The sequence below is a fragment of the Vombatus ursinus genome, unplaced genomic scaffold, assembly GCF_900497805.2.
Source record: "Vombatus ursinus unplaced genomic scaffold, bare-nosed wombat genome assembly UNPS02014810.1, whole genome shotgun sequence".
Classification (NCBI taxonomy): domain Eukaryota; kingdom Metazoa; phylum Chordata; class Mammalia; order Diprotodontia; family Vombatidae; genus Vombatus; species Vombatus ursinus.
In genome coordinates this window covers 43,254,018-43,273,744 of record NW_020954588.1, presented here as the reverse complement: position 1 = coordinate 43,273,744, position 19,727 = coordinate 43,254,018, and the positions used below count along the sequence as shown (strand labels likewise).

The window sequence follows — 19,727 nt, the reverse complement described above, 5'->3', positions numbered from 1 at the left end:
CTATCTTTCTGTGTTAAGAATTCTAAAATAGAGTCACTTCCCTTCTGGGTCCCTACTCTTTTTAATTCAGAAAATCGTGTTGCCTTATTGGTCAGAATCAGGTTCAGAAGTGCAAGTCTCCTCATGGCTTCCTCCACCTTATCTTGGCCAAGGGACCTTAGGCAAGCCTTTCACTCTTCAGTCTCATTTTCCTAATCTTTAAAATAGGAATAATAATAATGACAATAGCCATTTCACTGGACTATGGTAGAAATCAAATAAGATTTATATATATGTATTTATGTGTGTATGTGTGCGTATTGAACACAGACATCTATATGCAAACATATGTTTGTATAAAGCAATATATAAACACAAGCTAGTACTATTACATGTTCTGTTACACTTGTCCTTTAGAACTAGATTAACCATTATGCTGGGTTGTTTTGCAAAAAACAAAAACAAAAACAAAAACCCAGAATTTAAATGATTAGTTTTTATGTTCTCAAAAGGATTCCAAACATTTCTACTGTTACTTAACTTTAAGAATTCTTTACTTCTTAAAACCAACAAATTGCTAGTGTTTATGTAAATTTTTGATGATGATAATAATGATCTGTTCTTTCCCCTTCCTTCCCCTTCTTTCCCCCATGGACTTTGATGATAATAATCTCCTCCTTCCTTTTTTCCCTTCCCCTCTCTTCTCTCCTTCCTCTCTTCTCCTCTCTTTTCTTCTCCTTTCTCAAAGATATCAAGAAGGAGTCGATAGTATCGGATGCTTCAGGAGGATTAGACTAGATAAAAAGGTCATTGGGTTCAGTGCTGAAATCATTTGTGGTCCTGGAGAGAGCATTTTCTTTAGAGTGGAAGACTCAGAAACCAGATAACACCTTCTAGAGGATTGGCAGCGAGGGGTATGGAAAGTAGACACGACAGTCTCTTAATAGAGTAGTATGGTGAAGTGTGTATGCATACGTGTATATATACATATGTACACATATATGCATAGATACACATACACACATATGTATATATGTAATAGGGAACATGAAGGAGGTAAGACAGTACAGAAGGGGAAACTGAAGATATATGAGAAATGGATTGATGGATGGAACAAGGTCATGAGGGAAACTGTAAGGGAAGGTATTGATGTTTCTAGAGGGCTTAACTTGGCAATGGGGAGAGCCACCCATTCTTCTAAGGCCAAAGAGGAGAATAGAAGTGAGGATATTGAAAATATATTGAGATTTATTGGAAATTTTGGAGTATGACAGAGCAGTTGAGGGGGTTCATAATGTCTGTAATTTCCTCTGTAAAGTAAGAGTGAGAACCTATGCTGAGATTGAAGGGGAGGGGGGAGATGAAGGCTTGAAGAGAGAGAATGTTTAGAACATAGTCATTGGAGGGGAATGTTAATTGGCAATGAGTAAAAGATGTGACCTGCTCCAGTTATGAGTATTTGTCACTTCATGCAGTACATGTTTACGAAAAAAGCTTTATACACACTGAATGTCTCTAAATCTAATTAGGTTAATGTACCAGACAGACACTCTTCAGAGATATTTTGTGGCGAATTATTTTGTGAGGGGAAGAACTTCTTTCTAGTTATACTAATTTTACCTTGAAATATCTTAAGCTTTAATGTTCATAGATGGATTTAAAAAATATGGGACACATATTTTTCAAAATGAATGTGAAAGACATTATATACTTAAACTAAGTTATCCTTTTAAAAATGTGTAATCAATATTTTTTCTATCCCCATCTCCATGCCAAATTGATGGTTGACTTGTGCTTTTACAATCAAAGTCTAAACCAACACTCAATAAGGCATAGGGGACCCCAATGTAAACATTGCGACAGCAGACTATATTTTTCATGGAATCCTGCTATCAGGAGTTGTCTAGAGAGATTTGTCTAATGCAGTCCCAGTGATTCTTTGATTTAAGTTTTTAGTGGTTTCTAGACTAAATTAAATATCTCAGATGATAGGCCTTGGAATACTTCAAAAATTAATATCTGCCTGATCAGCAAAGCTTTAGGATCTTGGATTAATATTCTTGTGGGAAACCATTTAGATGTTTTGCTGGAAAATCTATTTAATAAATATTAACTCATTCTTTGGAAAGTCTCGTACTTTGTACTTAGAGGGGAGATATAAAGAGGAATAAGGCATAGCCCAGTGCTACGGAGCTTACACTCTAGTAGGATGGAAAGGTCTACACTCAAATCAGTAACTCTCATTTGAGGTAGTATTGCAGAGTACCAGAAGTGAGGTATAAGGGAGAGATGGGAGAAGAGACAGAGACGCGCAGAGAGACAGAGACTCAGAGACAGAGATAGACAGAGAGCAGCAGAGACAAAGAGATCATTTCTGACTGAGGGGATCAGAGAAGGTAGCATCAGAGCTGAAGAAGGGACGAGATTTGGCAGACCACAATGTTGCAGAAAGGTTCTAGGGAAAAAAGAATGGCATGAGCAATGACAGAGAAGTGGAGAATGGCTGTGAAGTAGAAACGTAGGAGAAAAGGTGGTGAAAGCACAGCGAGCTCTCAGTGGCAGCCAAAGTAGTATGGGCTTTATGAAGTGGCCAGTGGGGAACCACTGAAGATTTCTGAGCTAGGAGAATAACACCAAGAAGTGTTTCAGAAAAATAATTTGGTAGCAATGTAAAGAATGAATTAAAGCGGGGGGCTGTGAAAAAACTGAAGTGCAGAGAGCAAAATGAACAATTTAGAACTAAGACAATTAAAGGCATAATTTGTTTTAAGAACATTTTTTCATTTGCCGTTGTGAAGAAAGGACTAGTCTAAGTATTTGTTTACAAACAGTTGTGTTTAGTCTGATAGTGTTAAAAGGTTGAACAAAACAAAGAGCTTGACATTTTTAGAAATGGAATTTGAATACAGACACAGGACAAGAGGAGGAACCAGGATGCAGGAGCAGAGTCCCTAGATTCTTTCTTTTTGTGGAAGAGCAGATGACTGCTGTGAGACAAACAGAGTGGATGCAGACATAGAGAGGGCAAGCAGTCATCCAAGGCTTAGCACACAGGAGATCACATCATTGGACACTTCAAAAAAATGTCTTAAAACATTTTCTAAAATGTATATCTTCTGTTTTTGCATCACCTTTATTTCTGAATATCTTTCCTCCCTCTCCAATCCAATGTCACCATTTGTAAGAAAGATCAAAAAGGAAGAAAGAACAGATCTGAAAATCAATCTATCAGCTGTGTCTGACAGCATATCTAGTATTCCATAGCCATAGTCCCTCACCTCTGCAAAGAGGGGAAGGAAATGCATTTTCTCAACTCTTCTCTGGAGCAAGCGTGGCCATTCTAATTATAGCATCCAGTTTAAACTTTTTGTTCTTTATTTTTACATTGTTGTAATCATTCTATATATTATTTTCCTTATTCTACTTACTTCACTCTGTATTGATTCATATAAGCATTTCTAAATTCTTCTTCATAATTGCTTACAGCACAGTAATATTCCATTATATTTATCTATTGCCATTTTTTCTTTGCCATTTTTAAATTGCTGGGCATGTGCTTTGTTTCTAGTTATTTGCTAATTCAGGAAGGATTGCTATAAAGATCTGGGCATCTATGGAACATTTCTTTCTCTCTGACCCTCCTGAGGTATGTGTCTTCTAGTGGACTCTGGGTCCAAGGGTAGGTTACTTTGTTAAACCTAGTTCCGAATTGTCTTGCAGAATGGTTGGACCAAAGATGTACTTCACCAACAGTGTATTAATTTGCTGATCTCTTCAACACTGACAATTAGTGACTAAAATGAAGTGAAACCTTGGTGTCGTTTTGATTTGTATTTCTCTAATTATTAGCGATTGGAAGCAATCTTCCATATAGTTTGCAATTTTTCCTTTGAAGACAGTTTATTCATATCTTTTGACAACTTACCCTTTAGGGAATGGCTCTTAGTCTTATATGTTTGTATTAGTTGCATATATTTACATGTATATTACATATGTGTATGCATATATTTATGTGCGTATGTATATTTAATATCAGCACCTTACCAGAGATTGGTTGTATTCACCGAGCATATTATTCTCCCAGTTCTACTTCCTTCCCTCTGCATTGCTTTATTTAAATCTTCCTATCCTAATCTATGAGTTCTTCATAGTCCTTGTTTCTTACAATGAAGCTAATATTTCATTATATTCATGTGCCATAATTAATTCAAAGCTCAGCTTTTAACACTACTGTAAATTTTCAATTTTTATAAAACAATAATCACTGTAGAGTCTAAAAGGCCATATCTATGGTGGGCACAAGTAGATGAGGACAATTTTTCAGTGATAACTATGCCAAGCAATATTTTATCTCCTCTCACCCTCTTCTTAACCCCTTACACTCTGGCTTCTGACCTTTCCATTCCCCCAAAACTGCTCTCTCCAAAGTTACCAAAGAGTTCTAAGTTGCCAGTGGCCTTTTCTCCATCCTCCTTCTCCTTGACCTCTCTGCAGCCTTTGACACTGTTGATCTCCCTCTCCTCCTCGATACTCCCTTCTCTCTGGGTTTTTGGTACACCGCTTTTTCCTGATTACCTTCCTACCTATCTGACTGCTTCTTCTCTGTCTCCTTTGTCGGATCCTGTTGTAGATCATGCCCTCTAATCATAGGTGTCCATCAGGGTTCTGCCCTGGGTCCTCTTCTCTACCTATGCTACTTCACTTGGTCATCTCATCAGCTCCCATGGATTTACTTATCATCTCTATGCTAACGATTCTCCAATCTACCTATCCTGCCCCAGACTGTCTTCTGACCTCCAGTCTTGTATCTCCAACTGCCTTTCAGACATCTCCAACAGGATGTCCAGTAGAGATCTTAAACTCAATATGTCCAAAATGGAACTCATTATCTTTCCCTCTAAACCCTTCCCCACCTCCTACCTTCCCTTTGACTGTAAACTAGAGGTAACGCCATCCTTCTAGTCTCTCAGGCTCCCAAACTAAGAGATATCCTGGATTCCTCACTATCCCTCTCCCCCTCCCCCCCAATATCTATTCTGTTGCCAAGGCCTGTAGATTTCACCTCCGCAACATCTCTCCAAGATACCCGTTCTTTCCTCTGATGCTGCCCCTGCCCACTTGCAGGCCCTCATCATCTCAGTGCCAGCAATAGCTGCTGGTGGGCCTGCTTGCCTCAAGTCTCTCCCTATTTGAATCATCTTCCATTCAGCCACCAAAGTGATTTTCCTAGAATGTTGGTCCAGTCATGTCACCCCCTACTCAATAGACCCCCATGCGTCTTATTCCTCCAGGATCAAATACAAAATGTTCTGTTTAGTGTTCAAAGCCCTTGATAACCGAACCCTCTTCTACCTTTCCAGTCTTCTTACACCTTACTCCCTGACATGTAGTCTTTAGTCTAGTGACACTGGCCATCTGGTTGTTCCACGAACAGGACACTGCATCTCTTGGCTCCTGGCATTTTCTCTGGCTGTCTTCCATGCCTGGAATCCTCTCCTTCCTCTACTCCCCCTACTGACCTCCCTAGTTTCCTTAGGTCCCAACTAAAATCCCGTCTTCTATAGGAAGCTTTTCCCAACCTTCCTAAATTCCAGTGCCTTCCCTCTGTTAATTCTTTCCTATTTATCTTTCCTATTGTTTGATTTGTATGAATTTGTTTGCATGTTTTCTCCCTTATTAGATTGTAAGATTGAGGGCAGGGCCTGTCCTTTGCCTCTCTTTGTATCCCTAGCCCTTAGCACAGTGCCTGACACGTAATAGGCACTTAATAAATGCTTATTGGTTGAGGCTCAAACACCTGGCATAGCTGCCTTTTAAGTTCCAAAGCCATGGCATAATAATCAATGTCAGCTGGAAGAGAAGATGGAAGAGATGGAAGAGAAAAGGATGTCACACAGTGTGAGCAGGGGATAGCCAAGAGGCCATCTGGGTATTACGCTTAAACCCAAGGAAGGCTCCAAGTTCTAGAGCAAGTTCTAGAGGCTACAAGCCTCCAACACATTAGGAAAATCCTCTAGGGAGGACACAGATAATCAAGAGTCACTCAGGATGAGAAGGAATGGCTGGGTGGTGATTGGCCCTTTGAGAGGAGGGAGAGGTATTAGTAGGAAGTAGACATTACAGAAAATGATCATTTCCATGATTTAAAGGTAGTAAATGAGCACATATTTCTGTTAGAAAAGCAGGAACATGTTAGAGTCTTGCTACATTAAGCTAGCTAAACCCAAGCAGTCCCATGAATGGGAATTGCTGTTTTCTTGTTGACAATCCCCCATGGTCAAGGATACTGTGTAGGGGAAGTGAATTCACCTCTGTAGGTCTAGCCTTGCCACCTTAGTCTTGATCTAGGGATAGAAACACCACAGCTAACTCCTAACAACAAGCATTGAGATCCTACAGTAGTTTTCCATGTGTGAGAATAAAATTGACATAAATGTGTGTTACAGATTCCTTTCCTTCTAATGTCAGATAGAAAGTCACATTGACATAAGGAGTTATTTTAGTGACTGATAGCATTGTACATTTCCAGAGTCAGCATGCAAACCCACTAGTGTTATTTTACCAGATGATAAATCCATATCAGTATGTGCCCTCTGTCCTCTTCAGTGTCATTCTGACTTATACATAGATAGAAATTGTTAGGGTACAGTACAGTTTATTCAGCCAAGAGAAGCTGCATTTATAGCTGTTTAAAAACTCCAAAGAAATTTTGGTTACAAAGAAATGCCAGCTTTCTTTTCTTTAATATTTATTTCAAGAACAAAGTATAGCCTTTTGGAAACTGTGGCTTAGGATAAATTAGTGGTCTCCATGACACATTTAGTGGTTTCCATAATCTTTCAATGTATAAGATAGTGGTAGTAAATTTACCTTTACCTTTTTGGCTCCTGCCCATTTTGATCTCCAAGTCCTGAAAATAGGTTGAAAATTTTGGACCCAACCCCATTTCCCTGGTTTCTTCCCCTTTTTCTCCCACAAGATATTTTCTACCCAGGCAAAGCCCTACCACATCATGAAGGTGCACATTCCGAGACTCTTTGGCCAGCTGTATATGGTTTCTGAACTCCGGTCCTCCTCTCAGCTTGCACTGCTGCTGCTGCAACCACACGCTGGTTCCCACCCTCTCCCCGCCCCTTCTCACCCCAATTGTGTCATACTGTTTCATTGTGTGTTGTGGTCACTGACTCATCTCCTGTGGCTGCCTCTTTAGTCTCCGAGACCTGCTCCATATTAAAGCAAATTTAACCGGTGTGATGGCAGTGACGAGCGTGTGTCAGCAGAGTCAAGTTGGGCCGGGGATTGAGTGAAGGACTGGTGAAGGATTGTCATCATCTACATTGAGTTTGCTCCCAGAATCAATCAGTCTTTATAAACACATTTCCACATTATTTTTTTTTTTTAGGCAATTGGGGTTAAGGGACTTGCCCAGGGTCACACAGCTAGCAAGTGTCAAGTGTTTGGTCTGAGGCCGGATTTGAACTCGGGTCCTCCTGACTTCAGGGCCGGTGCTCCATCCACTGCGCCACCTAGGTGCCCCCGCATTATTTTTCAAGAACCTAATTTACACGTCAAATTGCTTTTAGAAAAAGTGTTGGGTCATTAATTAAAAGCTGTGTGTTTTCCCTTGTGATTCTATGGAATTAAGCACTACTCCCAATCTGATATAATACTTCACAGTCAGGAAAGGAAAATAGCATCAGTACTTGTAATGAATTCTTTTCTCTGACACAGGATTATCAGCACCCAAATATAGAATCCAAGACTTGGAAGGAGCCTCAATGGTCATCAACTGTGACCTAGATCTAAAAGGAAATGCCCGTATTGTCCTACTTTACAAGTGGTCACCTGCCCCCCATCACCTCTCCTGGCAGCCCATTCCTCTTTAGGCAGCTTCTATTGGTAGGATGGTTTTCCAGACGTTGAGCCTACATTTGTCTCCTGTCGTCTTCCATTCACTGCCCCTGGCCCTGCCCCCTTGCATCAGTCAGAACAAGCCTTGTCCCTCCTCCATGAGACAGTTTTTCAGGTCCTTGAAGATAGCCATCATGTCCCCCCCCAGTTTTGTCTTCTCCAGCCTTAACATCCCTAGCTCCTTAATTGAAACCTCAGATAACACAGACTCAAAGCCTTTCGCCAGTCTGGTTGCCCTTCTCTTGATGTTCTTAAGCTTGTCATCATCCCTCTTCAACTGTGGTGGCCAGAATGGAGCATGGTACTTCAGAGGAGGGCCGAGAATAGAGGGAGCATCTCTTCCTTATTTCTGGGAGTACGTTCTTAGGCTATGTGGGAATCTTCTTCCTGGTCACTTCAGACTTGGACTCCCCCATGTATAGGAACTCATATTTCTCTCTCCATTTTTAGAATGTATCTGTCATTTATCCTTATTACTCTATTAGTGATATTCTCATCCCTCATCTAGCCTATCACAGGGCTATTCATTTATATTTACTTTTATGTACCTTGCTTCTAGAAAAGCAGTCTGAATTGTAGGAAGCCTAGGACACGATGCACGTTCTATTTCTTCAAGAATGTCAACATTTAATAAGCATGCTCCAGGGGCATTTACTAATGATCTAGGCTACTAAGAATTGCCTAAGTGGTGTCTATAACTTTGGGACCTTTTGTCCTGGTTTCTTTTTAGGGAACAAAATAGATACCTCTTCAGCAGGGGTCATCCTACCCTCAGAAAAGTCATAAGTTGATTTTACAATCAACCAACCAGAGTTTGTAGAGAAATGGTTTAGCATCCAGCCATACACACCTATTAATACTGATTTTTCTTTACAGAAATGGCCAATCTGAATAAAACTTTAACAGCAGTCCAGCGAGACAAGGTACGCCTGGAGGAAGAAGTAAAGAATCTGAAAGTGGTGTCAGATACGGCCTTGTTGAAATCACAGCAGATTCAGGTGATAGGCCAGCAAGAAGCAGGCTTGCTAAACAGATGCCATGACCTTCAAAAGGAAGTACTAGGTAAGAAAGAAACTTTTTTTTGTTTTTAGAAAGAAATCAGAAATATATAAATGCAAATAAGCAGTCTCTGGAACTTACCTTCCTTTATAATTACCAGAAGTACCCATGGTACATTTCTAGGTTAGGTTTCTTTTCTTTTTCTTTTTTTTTTTCTTTTTTTTTTGATTAGGCAATGGGGTTAAGTGACTTGCCCAGGGTCACACAGCTAGTAAATTCAAGTGTCTGAGGCCAGATTTGAACTCAAGTCCTCCTGACTCCAAGGCCGGAGCTCTATCCACTGTGCCACCTAGCTGCCCCATACATTTCTAGGTTAAGAAGAATCTATACCCAAGTGTTTTGTAGCCAAAACAGACTGCTCCAGACCATACTCAACCTTGGGTGTGAGATTCACCTTGTTGTGTCATCTCTTGGATTCATAGGAAGCAAGGTATTATTTCTAGGGGCAGGTACTTTTACTTTCTGGTGTAAAGACTGAGGTCAGGCTGGAAAGAGAGTTATGGCAGTTCAGCAAGGAAGAGAATGAGACAATGAGGTGCTGTATCACACAGGAGTAGTGGGAACTCTTGACTGAAGAGCAATGGGGCCAACGATTTTGGTTTTTGCTCATTAGGGAGCCACGGGGGGGTACCTTACTTTCTAGGAGCCCTGTGTCTTCCACTTTATGTAGTTGGGGTGGGGTATGAGTCTACAGGATTACAGAGGTTTTAGGGGCAATGGGCTTCATGGACAGGGAAGGGGAGGTGTCTTAACCATTCATGAACCCTGGCAAGAATCCTTAGCATTTTCTGTCGAGACCTGCACTTGTTTCCCATCCTATACTCAATGTCTTCGGCAGTGCTGGCAACAGACTGTGGCTGTTTGCTGAGGACCTGTCTTCCTGGAATAACTATGGAGAGCCCAATCACCAAGAGGCTCATGGGTTGATAGTGGGTTTTGTTTGTCTATGAAGACCCGTGAAACAAAGAAAATCCCAAGTGGTCCTGAGGCCTGGAAGGCCCCTTCCACATCTGCAGTTACAGTGGCAATTGGAAAGGGGTCCAAAGAAGCTAACAATCGCACAGTTTTTAGGCTGTTTATAAGCATTATTAGCTCAGCTGTTGGTTGGAAGGGTGGGCAAATTTTGGAGGTGCTGACAGGTTAAGTTGAGGCTAGAAGTTTAATTAAACCATTTGAAAATGAAATAAACTGATGCATGTGGATATCATTGATACAGGAGCTTCTTCTTAATGGCACATGATAACACTCACTAATGAAAGCAAACTTGAAGCATTTCATGTTTTGTCTCTATCTGATTCCTCTCAGCTTTAAAAAAATAAAAGCCCACCTCAGAATGATTTTCATGGACAAACTTTTGAAGTAAGTGAAGTGAGCCAGAAGCACCGTTTCCCCACCTCAAATGCCCTCTTCTCCCTCCTTGACCTGAAAAGAGTTTTAGTCAAAAGACTTGGGATTGGTCCCAATTCAGCTGTTTAGCATGAAACCTCATAGTTGTATAAATGCTGGTATTGATATTTTCAAGTAAAAACGTGTTCAGTTCATACATGTATGAAAACTAATTAAAGGCATAAGCTGCCTAGAGATCAGAACTTTTCCTCTGGATCCACATGGATCCCTGAAAAATAGCCCCAGGTAAAATTCCTGGTACACATGGACACATTTTAGAAGCATTCAGCAAGTTGCATATATGACTGTATTTAATTTAAAATAATAGCCTTCAAGAGAAATGTCAAGCTCTATTTTCAACTTATCAAGCAAGAGCAATCCCAGAGCCTCTATGGTTTTTATAACAATAACTTCTTGATAGATATGAATATTCCCTGGATCTGGATTTGGACACTTGGGCAAAGAGAACAAAGTGGGTTTCTTTTTTTTCCTGTCACTCCATTCACTTTTTGCCACCTCTATCTTTAAAGTAGTTAATCTAATAAAAAAAAAAAGCCTCACCATAAGCCTTTAACTTTTATGCGTTGCTTGGAGGAAATTGATCTCTACTAATCTTCACTTAAAATTCGGTGCCAAAGGTTCTAAAGCCAGTACCATTTCATGATAAGGATTGTAACCATCTGTAAAAGAACCCATGGCTTCTTGTGACCTTAATGGGAGCCCTGCATGTATATTTGTCTAAACAAACACAAACTGGGATCAGATTTTGAAAACAGTGAATACAGACTTATTACAAAGGTCTGATTTCCCTAGGATTTTATGAAACTGCTCGGAGGGTTTGTCCCCTTTGCTACCATAGTCATATATGACAAACATTCATTACGTTGTGTAAAACGAAACACCTCCCATATCTGCCTCAGCAGCCCTATTGTGAGTCAGCATTTTCATGCATGACTCAATCCAAACCTGTCAGCAGGCATGGGTGACAGATGCTCACCTGACACAAATGACCAACTGAAGTGAAAGGCCATATTGCTGGAACAAACAGCAAGTCTGTAACTCATAGGCAAATTAAAAAATATTATTCCTGCTTCATACTTGTCTGAATTTTGGTCAATGTGCAGGTGTTCTGTGAGAGAGTTCATTTCTGTATCTCTCTCTCTCTCTCTCTCTCTCTCTCTCTCTCTTTCTCTCTCCCCTCACACCAAGTGTGGCCCTCTTTCTTCTACTCCACATTACAGATTGACCAATTAATCAGTAGATAGATAGATAGAAAGATAGAGTGGAATAGAGGAAAGGAAGCTGGACTAATATCAGAAAAGTTGAGATCCTGCCCCTCTACTCCTCATTTGGCAATGACTGGGGCCATATTCCTTAACCTCTTGGAATCCTTTCAAGGCTCTGTAGAAGCTACAAAGGTAGGAGATACAAAGATGAAATTCATTAAGGGAGAATTAAACTGAACTCCTTGATAAATAAATTGATACAGCAGTAAGATGAAATAAAGTGAGACCCTTTGAAGGATTTCAGGTCTCTAGGCCTGGACAAATTGCATCCAAGGTGCCAGGAGACTGGAAAATGAAGACATTGTCTAAATTTTGGGTTTCAGAAACCAAAAGATTTGTGAGTCTTTAGAAGAGAGTGTGGAGATCACCAGGAACCAGAACACTTTCACTCAGACCATCATCCCAAACCCACTTCATTTACCTTTTTGGGAAGAGGACTCCAGAAGTGGGGAACCGGCAGGAGGTCCTCGTGGACCTTGATGTGACCAAGCCCTTTACCAAGGTCTCTCCTAGGGGATGAGGCCTCTCTTTATTCATAAGCTATCTGAAGCCTGACTGGATGCACCTCCCATTTTAGAACTAGCTGAAGGGCACAGTGCTCAGATTCAAAGACATCCATTTAATATAGAATAAAGGAAGCTGGGGAAAGTCAGTTTATTGGAATTCATTTTTCCAAGTAATGGTACTGGTGAAAATGGGCTCAGCAGGTTGATTTTAAAGCAGGATAATAGCTCTAGAATGCAGATGATGTTTGAGAGCATAGCCCTGACCTTTCCAGGCTTCTCTTCCACAGTTCAGATGATGATGCCACTGCTAAGACAGTGCAATTGCTGAGATAGACTGCTTGATCGAGGAGAACCATGATAATTCTGATATACAAAAATGGGAGCAGATAGAGAAAATGGGGTTCAAGAGTCAGAATTTCCTTTAACTGACTACTTTACTGAAATTCATTTGCTTCTTTCATCAGGAGGATAGTGAGGCATAATAGATGAAGTCTTGCCTCTTATGCTTTCTTAGCTGTGGGTATATGGGGTATTCAGGAGGTCTAGCATCTCTGATGTGCGGGCTTGCTGAGCCCTTTTCAGGGCTGCTCATCCCCATTTTGTGCCCATCTGTCCCCTAATTCTTATCTGTGGCTCCAAGAAGCTGAAGTATGGGCAGTGCCCATACCCTAGTAAAACTGTCTTGGCAGATGAGCTAAACTAGATTGAGGGTAACTGAGAAGCCTCAAACCCATCAGTGAGTTAAGGGGGTGTCTACCCCAAGCATGTAAGGACTTCCCCAGGGGAATGGGTGGATGAGAACTATTGGTCCCAATGGCCACGAAGGCGGCCGAAGCAGGCACAGTGGAGCACTCAGAGCCTGGTCAGACATCGGAGACACCGAGGTCATGCAGTACCTCCCAGGCCATCACCTGTCAGTCATCTTGACTTTTGTCCTGCATGGACTTCGATGACTCTGGGAGGGAGAGTGAGGCTGATGACTTTGTGCAGCTCTGTCTCACTTAAGTCTAATTCACAAGCAAGTCAAGATGCCACTTGTGACGTCAGCGGTGCTCTTCAAAAATGAAGGAAGAACAACAACTGGAACCTTAGTTGGCTAAGCATGGGTGATTTAAGCTCTCTGAGCCTCAGTGTTTCACCTGTGAAAATGGGGATAATAATACCTGTAGTTCCTGCCTCCCAGAGTGGTTGCGAGGCTCAAACAAGAGAATGTATGTAAAGTGCTTTGTGTATCTCAAAGTTTCCTATCACTGTTGGCAGTATTTGGATCATTCTCTGGCTTCGTTCTCCCTCGTCCTCCAGAATCTGTTGGCTAAAATAAGCACCACTTCCTTGGGTTTTACAGCCCCCTTATAAAGCATGAAACAATGCAGTTCTAATTAGTTCTTAGTTCTAAATCCCTCTTCAGGCTTCACCTTCATTAAGGACGGTCTGAATTCTTATCACAAGTACAGCTGGAGCCTGGGCTACAGCCCGTGCTGTGGGTCCATGTTGTGCCATTAGAGGCTCAGCTTAGATTCCTCAGAATGGCAGCCTAATTACAGAGCCATGTGGCACATAAACGGTATGGAGTTTCAAGGCTACATTAGCAGTTCCTTGCTAATGGTATTGAATGAATTCCCCCCTTAGGTAACCCACAATCTGGAAAAAGTGGGAAGAAACACATTTCCAGGATCTCTGTTGTAGCACTCTGTATAGGGACTATTGACGATGACAACGAGGAGACCTGGGGAGAAGCTAGAGAGGAATTAACTAGTACAACTGCCTCTAACAATAACACCAGACTCCCATGCACCTGTTAATGAAATATGGGGGCATATTTTCTCACCATTTTTTTCTGCTAGCATCTCAATACTGAAATTATCAGAACATTGAAGAAAATGCTTCACCAAATGATGAACAGAATAAAGATGGTCTCTGTATCACTCAGGTCACACCTGTTCCTGGATGAACCGGTTGGGCCACCTCCTGGTCCTGGCTTCATTTTATGCAAGAGGCTACTATGGCTTGCTTAACTGCTGTCAAGACATAATCCAGCCACAGTGAAGTGAAAGGGTCTGATGTCCACGCATGCTCTGAAGGTGTGTGAAAGAGCACTGGATTGGGAATCAATGAACTTTGCCTTGACTCTGAGGTCTGCTGTTGCCTATCTGAGTGAAGACATTGGGCAAATCACTCCTCTTTCCTCATCTAGAAATGAGGGTAGTGCAATAGCTCACCTACAAGGTCTTTCTAGCTCTAAATAGATGATCCAATGAGAGTTCTCTGTTTTGGAAATGAGACAGAGACCATTAGCTGAGTAAGCTAGCAGAGTTGTGGCTGACCCACTCACTCTTCATCTCCTCATGAATTCTTTCTGCTACTGCTATCACCACTACCCAGGGCCTTTCCTGTCTGAGCCCTTCTTGATCTCCCCACCCTCCTGGCTGCTTACCCTCTCCCTTGCATGTCTGACCTCTTCCTGCCTCCCAGCCATGGCCTACACCCTGCCCTGGGATGGACTTCTGCCCTGGCGGGAAAAGCAAATAGAAGAAACTTCCTGTGTGAGGCAGGAGCTGCCTCCCTCTGCTGATCTTTATGTCGGTGGGACCTCCTGTCTATTGTCCTGACAACTTGCTCCATTTCTGACTTGTGAAGTGTTTGCTTGTTGTGACTTACAATACTGCTGTATTCACTGTCCTCTGATCCCTTTCCCTACCTTTGGACCCATCACCTTGTGTCTATGGGTTTCATGGTCTCTGAGTGTTCTGGGTCTGGCCAGCACTTACCTCCCAGTGTGCTTCCCAGTATCATTTAATCAGTTAATATATTCCCAATGTTAACTAATCAATTAATATCTATTAGCTCCTACACAAGCATATTTACCAGGAACGTATGTCAATGACCAAAGTACAACAACATCCATGCATTCTCCCCTCTACACTGGTCCCTGGGGAGAGTTGTTGTTAAGTTGTGTCTGACTGTTCATGACCCCATTTGGGGTTTTCTTGGTAAAGATGCTCCTGTGGTTTGCCATTTCCTTCTTCAGCTCATTTTACTGATGAGGAAACCAAGGCAAACAGAGGTTAAGTGATTTGCCCAGGGTCACACAGCTAGGAAGTATCTGAGGCTGGATTTGAACTCAGGTCCTCCTGACTCCAGGCCCTGCACTCTGCGGGCTGCCTCCCTGAAGAAAGGAGTCTCCCTTTAAAGTGGTTACCTCTAATCAGGGTGGGGGACGTGTCTTGGCCACTAAGTGCACTACTCAGGTTCTCAGTGAGAGCTCCCAGTGCTATGAGGGATCTCCTGGTCTTGCCAGCTACCAGGACATTCCTACTGATGGATCTCCAGGTTTCCCTGATGGCTTGGGCACTCCCACATCAGGAAATGTAGATACTTAAGAACCACTGGATAGAGTACTTGGCCTATAGTCATTAAGACCTGAGTTCAAATCCAGCCTCAGATACTTACTGGCTGTGTGATCCTGGGCAAGTCTCTTAACCCGGTTTGCCTCAGTTTCCTCATCTGTAAAATGAGGTAGAGAAGGAAATGGCAAACCACTCCAGTATCTCTGCCAAGAAAACCCCAAATGGGGTCACAGGGTGTCGGATGCAACTGAAAACAACTGAACAACAACAAAGAACCACAGGAGGGCCAGAGGCTCTCTGCCTTCATGGCCCAGGCACCAAGTGGGAGACGAAGCCACCAGAGCTGCTTCGCCTCCCCAGCCAGAAGCTGACAGCAATTCTTTGTGAAAGCTGTTAAGGAAGGGATCTTTTGTAGGAACACTCCACCCAGCCCAGCAGCCAATGAAATGATCTCTTATCACCACGAAGAGGAGACCTGCCAGTGCTCCTAAGTAAGGAAAGCAGCCCTCCATCATGCTGCGTACCTTGAACAAGCTCACTGAGACCCTCCACCCCCACCCCAATACGGGACCAGAACCCACGAGGGCACACCACATGGGTTCTGAGACTGGCCAGTCCACATTTTACCACACCCCCACCCCCACACGGGACCAGAACCCACGAGGGCACACCACATGGGTTCTGAGACTGGCCAGTCCACATTTTACCACTCTATTTTCTGTTATCAGCTATGTGACATCCACTTCCCCCTATTTTGACTTTAACATGGCTAGAAAGCATCCCTCAAAAGTCTACCTTGTGGTTAATAAACCATAGCATTCTTAATTTCCCCAATATCTCCAGCACATTATCGTCTCGAAGATTCTTTAGACTCTTGGTAATTAACATGTGTAGGATCTGTGATCCATGAGCATCTTTTCAAAAACATACCAGACATTTTGAAGAGGAAAAAGGCCTTCTGTGAAGTCTTTGTACATAAAGGGCTCTGTAAATCTAATCACGTTTGTTATTAATGACTCTACTGAAAAAATTCCATTTTTGTTGACATAACGTGTTGTCTAGACTATATGTCCCCCCCCCATCCCCTAGTTTGGTTAGATTCTGATTTAATGTTTTCTCAATTTCAAAGTTAAACAAAAATGTTTTTACCTCTATGTAGATTTCGTTCATTGTTTCATTCTTTAAGTTACTGTAGGATGGCTTCTCCTCAGAAAACACAAACTCATGAACTCAGAAGTTTGAGCCTAGCCCCCACATTTTGCCATAAGACCCTGAGAAGTTGTGTCGCTTGCCAAGGTCATACAACTAAATGGCAGAATAGCAGCTGCAAAATCAAAGGGTTCTTTTGGATACCCAGCCCAGTGCCTTTAATACATTGCCATACTTGCTGGAGAATTGTCTCCTCCCCTTCCCCCCCTTCCTTCTTCATTTCCTGCTCCTCCTGCTCCATTAATTTGTTCTACTTTGTGTCGTTGCTATTGTTGTTATTTAGGATTCAGGTGCTTCCAAATTCCAACATACATTTTAATCCCATTCAAATGATGGAAACTTTCTTTTAATTCCATAATTTAATCTTGATTTGTAGAAAAAATAGTGGGAAGAGAAATAAATTTTCCGATGAATGAAACTTTTCGTTTCCATGTCTAGATTTAGTTACAGATGGTTATATAATTTTATGTTTGGTTCACACTGATGTAACTTCTAAAATAAGTGCCCCCAAATGCATAATTTTTCCCAATTGGCAATGCTCTACTAAGAGGTCAGTGTGACCAGCAAATCAGTCAGCTTAACTTATTTCCCTTCCACCTGGTAGGATAAAGTACCCTTTAGTTTCTTTTTGTCAGCAGTCACAAATCACAAGAGGCAGAGCTCAGATAAATCACCGCAGTATTAAAATCCTTCCTTGAAATTCATTTGGCAAACTTTCAAACTTTCCTTTCAAACCTGGGTCTGAACAGAAAACCTTTCTGTATTTTGTCTCGCAAGGAAACTTTTCAGTGGAGCAGATATGAAAATGAGAATTTTTTTTCTGAGATAATTTACTATTTGTCTTATGCTGTGGTTAGTGGCCAGAGCACAGTAGGCAATGTGGATAAGATGGAGAAAGGAAGACTAGAATGAGATCTGGGTGACCTGGGTCCTGGTTCTGCCTCTTCCTAGACTATTGACCTTAGAGAAGGCATTTAACGTTTCTTTGCCTTAAATATAGAAATAGTAATAGGAATCCCCCCCAGCCCCCAAGCACTTTGAAAACATGCTAACATGCTGCGTGAATATAAGGTACTGTTCTATATACATTTATTGTGCATTTCCTGGGGGGGGGGGGACCATTTCCAAACCACAAGATTATATTTCTAATGAAACAAATGAGGATTTCAACAAGGATCAGTCATTCCTTAGGCTCAGAGGGGAGAATATGTAAGTAGACCTATGTGCTCACTCTCTCCGTGAGTCTCCCCCATAATTACTCTCCTCTATTATTTTCTATCCCTTTCAAGCTTGTCTTCTTATCTTTGGTTGGAAGAATGCTAGCGGCCACAGCAGTCTCTCTGCTATCAAAATAGGGTGCTAGAATCAGGGAGTAATTATGATTCATTCAGGGGCTCCCCACAGCCTAGCTGCTGGAGGAGAAAATAATCAGAGCAATGTGGTAAGTGAACCCAACACCCAGGCCTCCTTCTCCCTCAGGGAATTTCATGTTGGGAACCAAACCCTCATTGTGGTTCTCAACTGACCTGTATCAGATAGAAACCGATTGAGCCGGATTTCTGAATGAAGCTCTCTCTCTTGGTTGCCCCCAGCGTGGCCCTCCCGCTGCTGCTTGCACCCTCCATTTTCATCACCTGGTGTTTATTTTGTACATAGCCTGCATGGGCCTTTATTTGGGCACGATTGGTTTCCTTCATTTTGCTTCAGGAGCATGCCTTCCACTTCCTCCAGACAGATTTTCTTTTGTCTAGTCCTCATTCATTCCTTTCATGGTATTTATGGATTACCTTCGAAGGCAGGTTCAGTGCAGGAATGCATGTGATGGACATAAAATACATGACTTTTAGGACATATATATGGTTAAAAAAACTTTTCAAATTCAGTTATGATCACAACCAGGTAAACATGGACTTTGTTTCGTGTTTTGGCATGTTCTGTAAATGTTGGTTTTCCAAGGATAAGCTGACCTCTTGTTGGGGGTAGGGGGTTGGGGAGTGGGAAGCATACTGCTTTAAAAAAAAAAAAAAAAAAGAAAGGGTTCCCAGGAGCAATTCATGCAATTTTTATGGCAATAATAAAAACCCGGAGGAGGACTGGGAGAGTTGGCCCTCCTCCCCACTGAGCCCGGATAGCCCTCTTCTTCATGCCACTACCAATCTGTCCTGCTCCAAACCCCTCTCTGGTTTGTCCTGATTCCCCCCAGCCTCAGCTAGTCCCTATCACATACCCACACTGACCCTGCAGTATAGATGATTAATCATTTATTAAGCACCTACTATGTGTCAGCAACGACACTTGGTGCTGGGGACACAAACAGCCACAAAAAAGAAACAATAGCTACTCTCTTTTTTGGGAAACAATGTGTACGTGTATAAGTAGATATGGAATAAATAGAAGAAATCCAAATAAATAAAATGTAGCTGGTTATAAGACAGTTGTAGGGGGAGGGGGAAGAGGGTGTGTCTTACAGAGACAGAGGGATTCTGTGAGGCTGAGGGGAAAGAGAGAAGGCCTTCAAGGCTTGGAAGATGGCCAGGCATGTGCTGGAGAAAGAGAGAGGCCAATCTGACAGGACCTTAGAGTTCAGGAAGGGAAGCAGTGAATGATAAGCCTTCAAAGGTAGGCCAGTTTATGGAGGGCTTTAAAAGTCAGAGACGTTTATTTTTGATCCTAGAAATAAAAGGGAGCCAATGGGAGTTTCTTGAATAGGGGAGGGACCTAGTTAGAATCTGTGCTTAAATAAAATTCCTTTGGTACCTGTGTGGAAGATGATTGAAAAGGGGCAGAGCCCTGAGGTTAGGAGACCAATTAGGAGGCGAGAGGCAAAGTGGGACCTCAACCAAGGCAGTGACTGTCTAAACAGAGAAAACGGCTCCCTCGCTGTGCCAGTAGAAATAACAAAATTTGGCAACTGATTCGATGTGAAGGTAAGGGAGTGTGAAGAGTCGTGCGGGACACCAGCGATACGGGCCGGGTGTCTGGAAGGATGGTGGTGTCCTGGGGAGTAAAAGGGAACCTTGTTTGGAAGAGGAATAGGTTTGGAG

The 19,727-nt window shown here is 42.2% G+C and overlaps 1 protein-coding gene across 1 annotated transcript in view; it reads left to right on the top strand.

Moving 5' to 3' along the window:
* The window catches only part of LEKR1 (leucine, glutamate and lysine rich 1), a 161,485-nt gene that overhangs the window by 93,172 nt on the left and 48,586 nt on the right, over nucleotides 1–19,727 (top strand). The window contains exon 6 of the mRNA XM_027876148.1: nucleotides 8,767–8,952. Coding sequence (XP_027731949.1) covers nucleotides 8,767–8,952 — 186 coding nt within the window. The remainder of the gene's footprint in view (nucleotides 1–8,766; nucleotides 8,953–19,727) is intronic.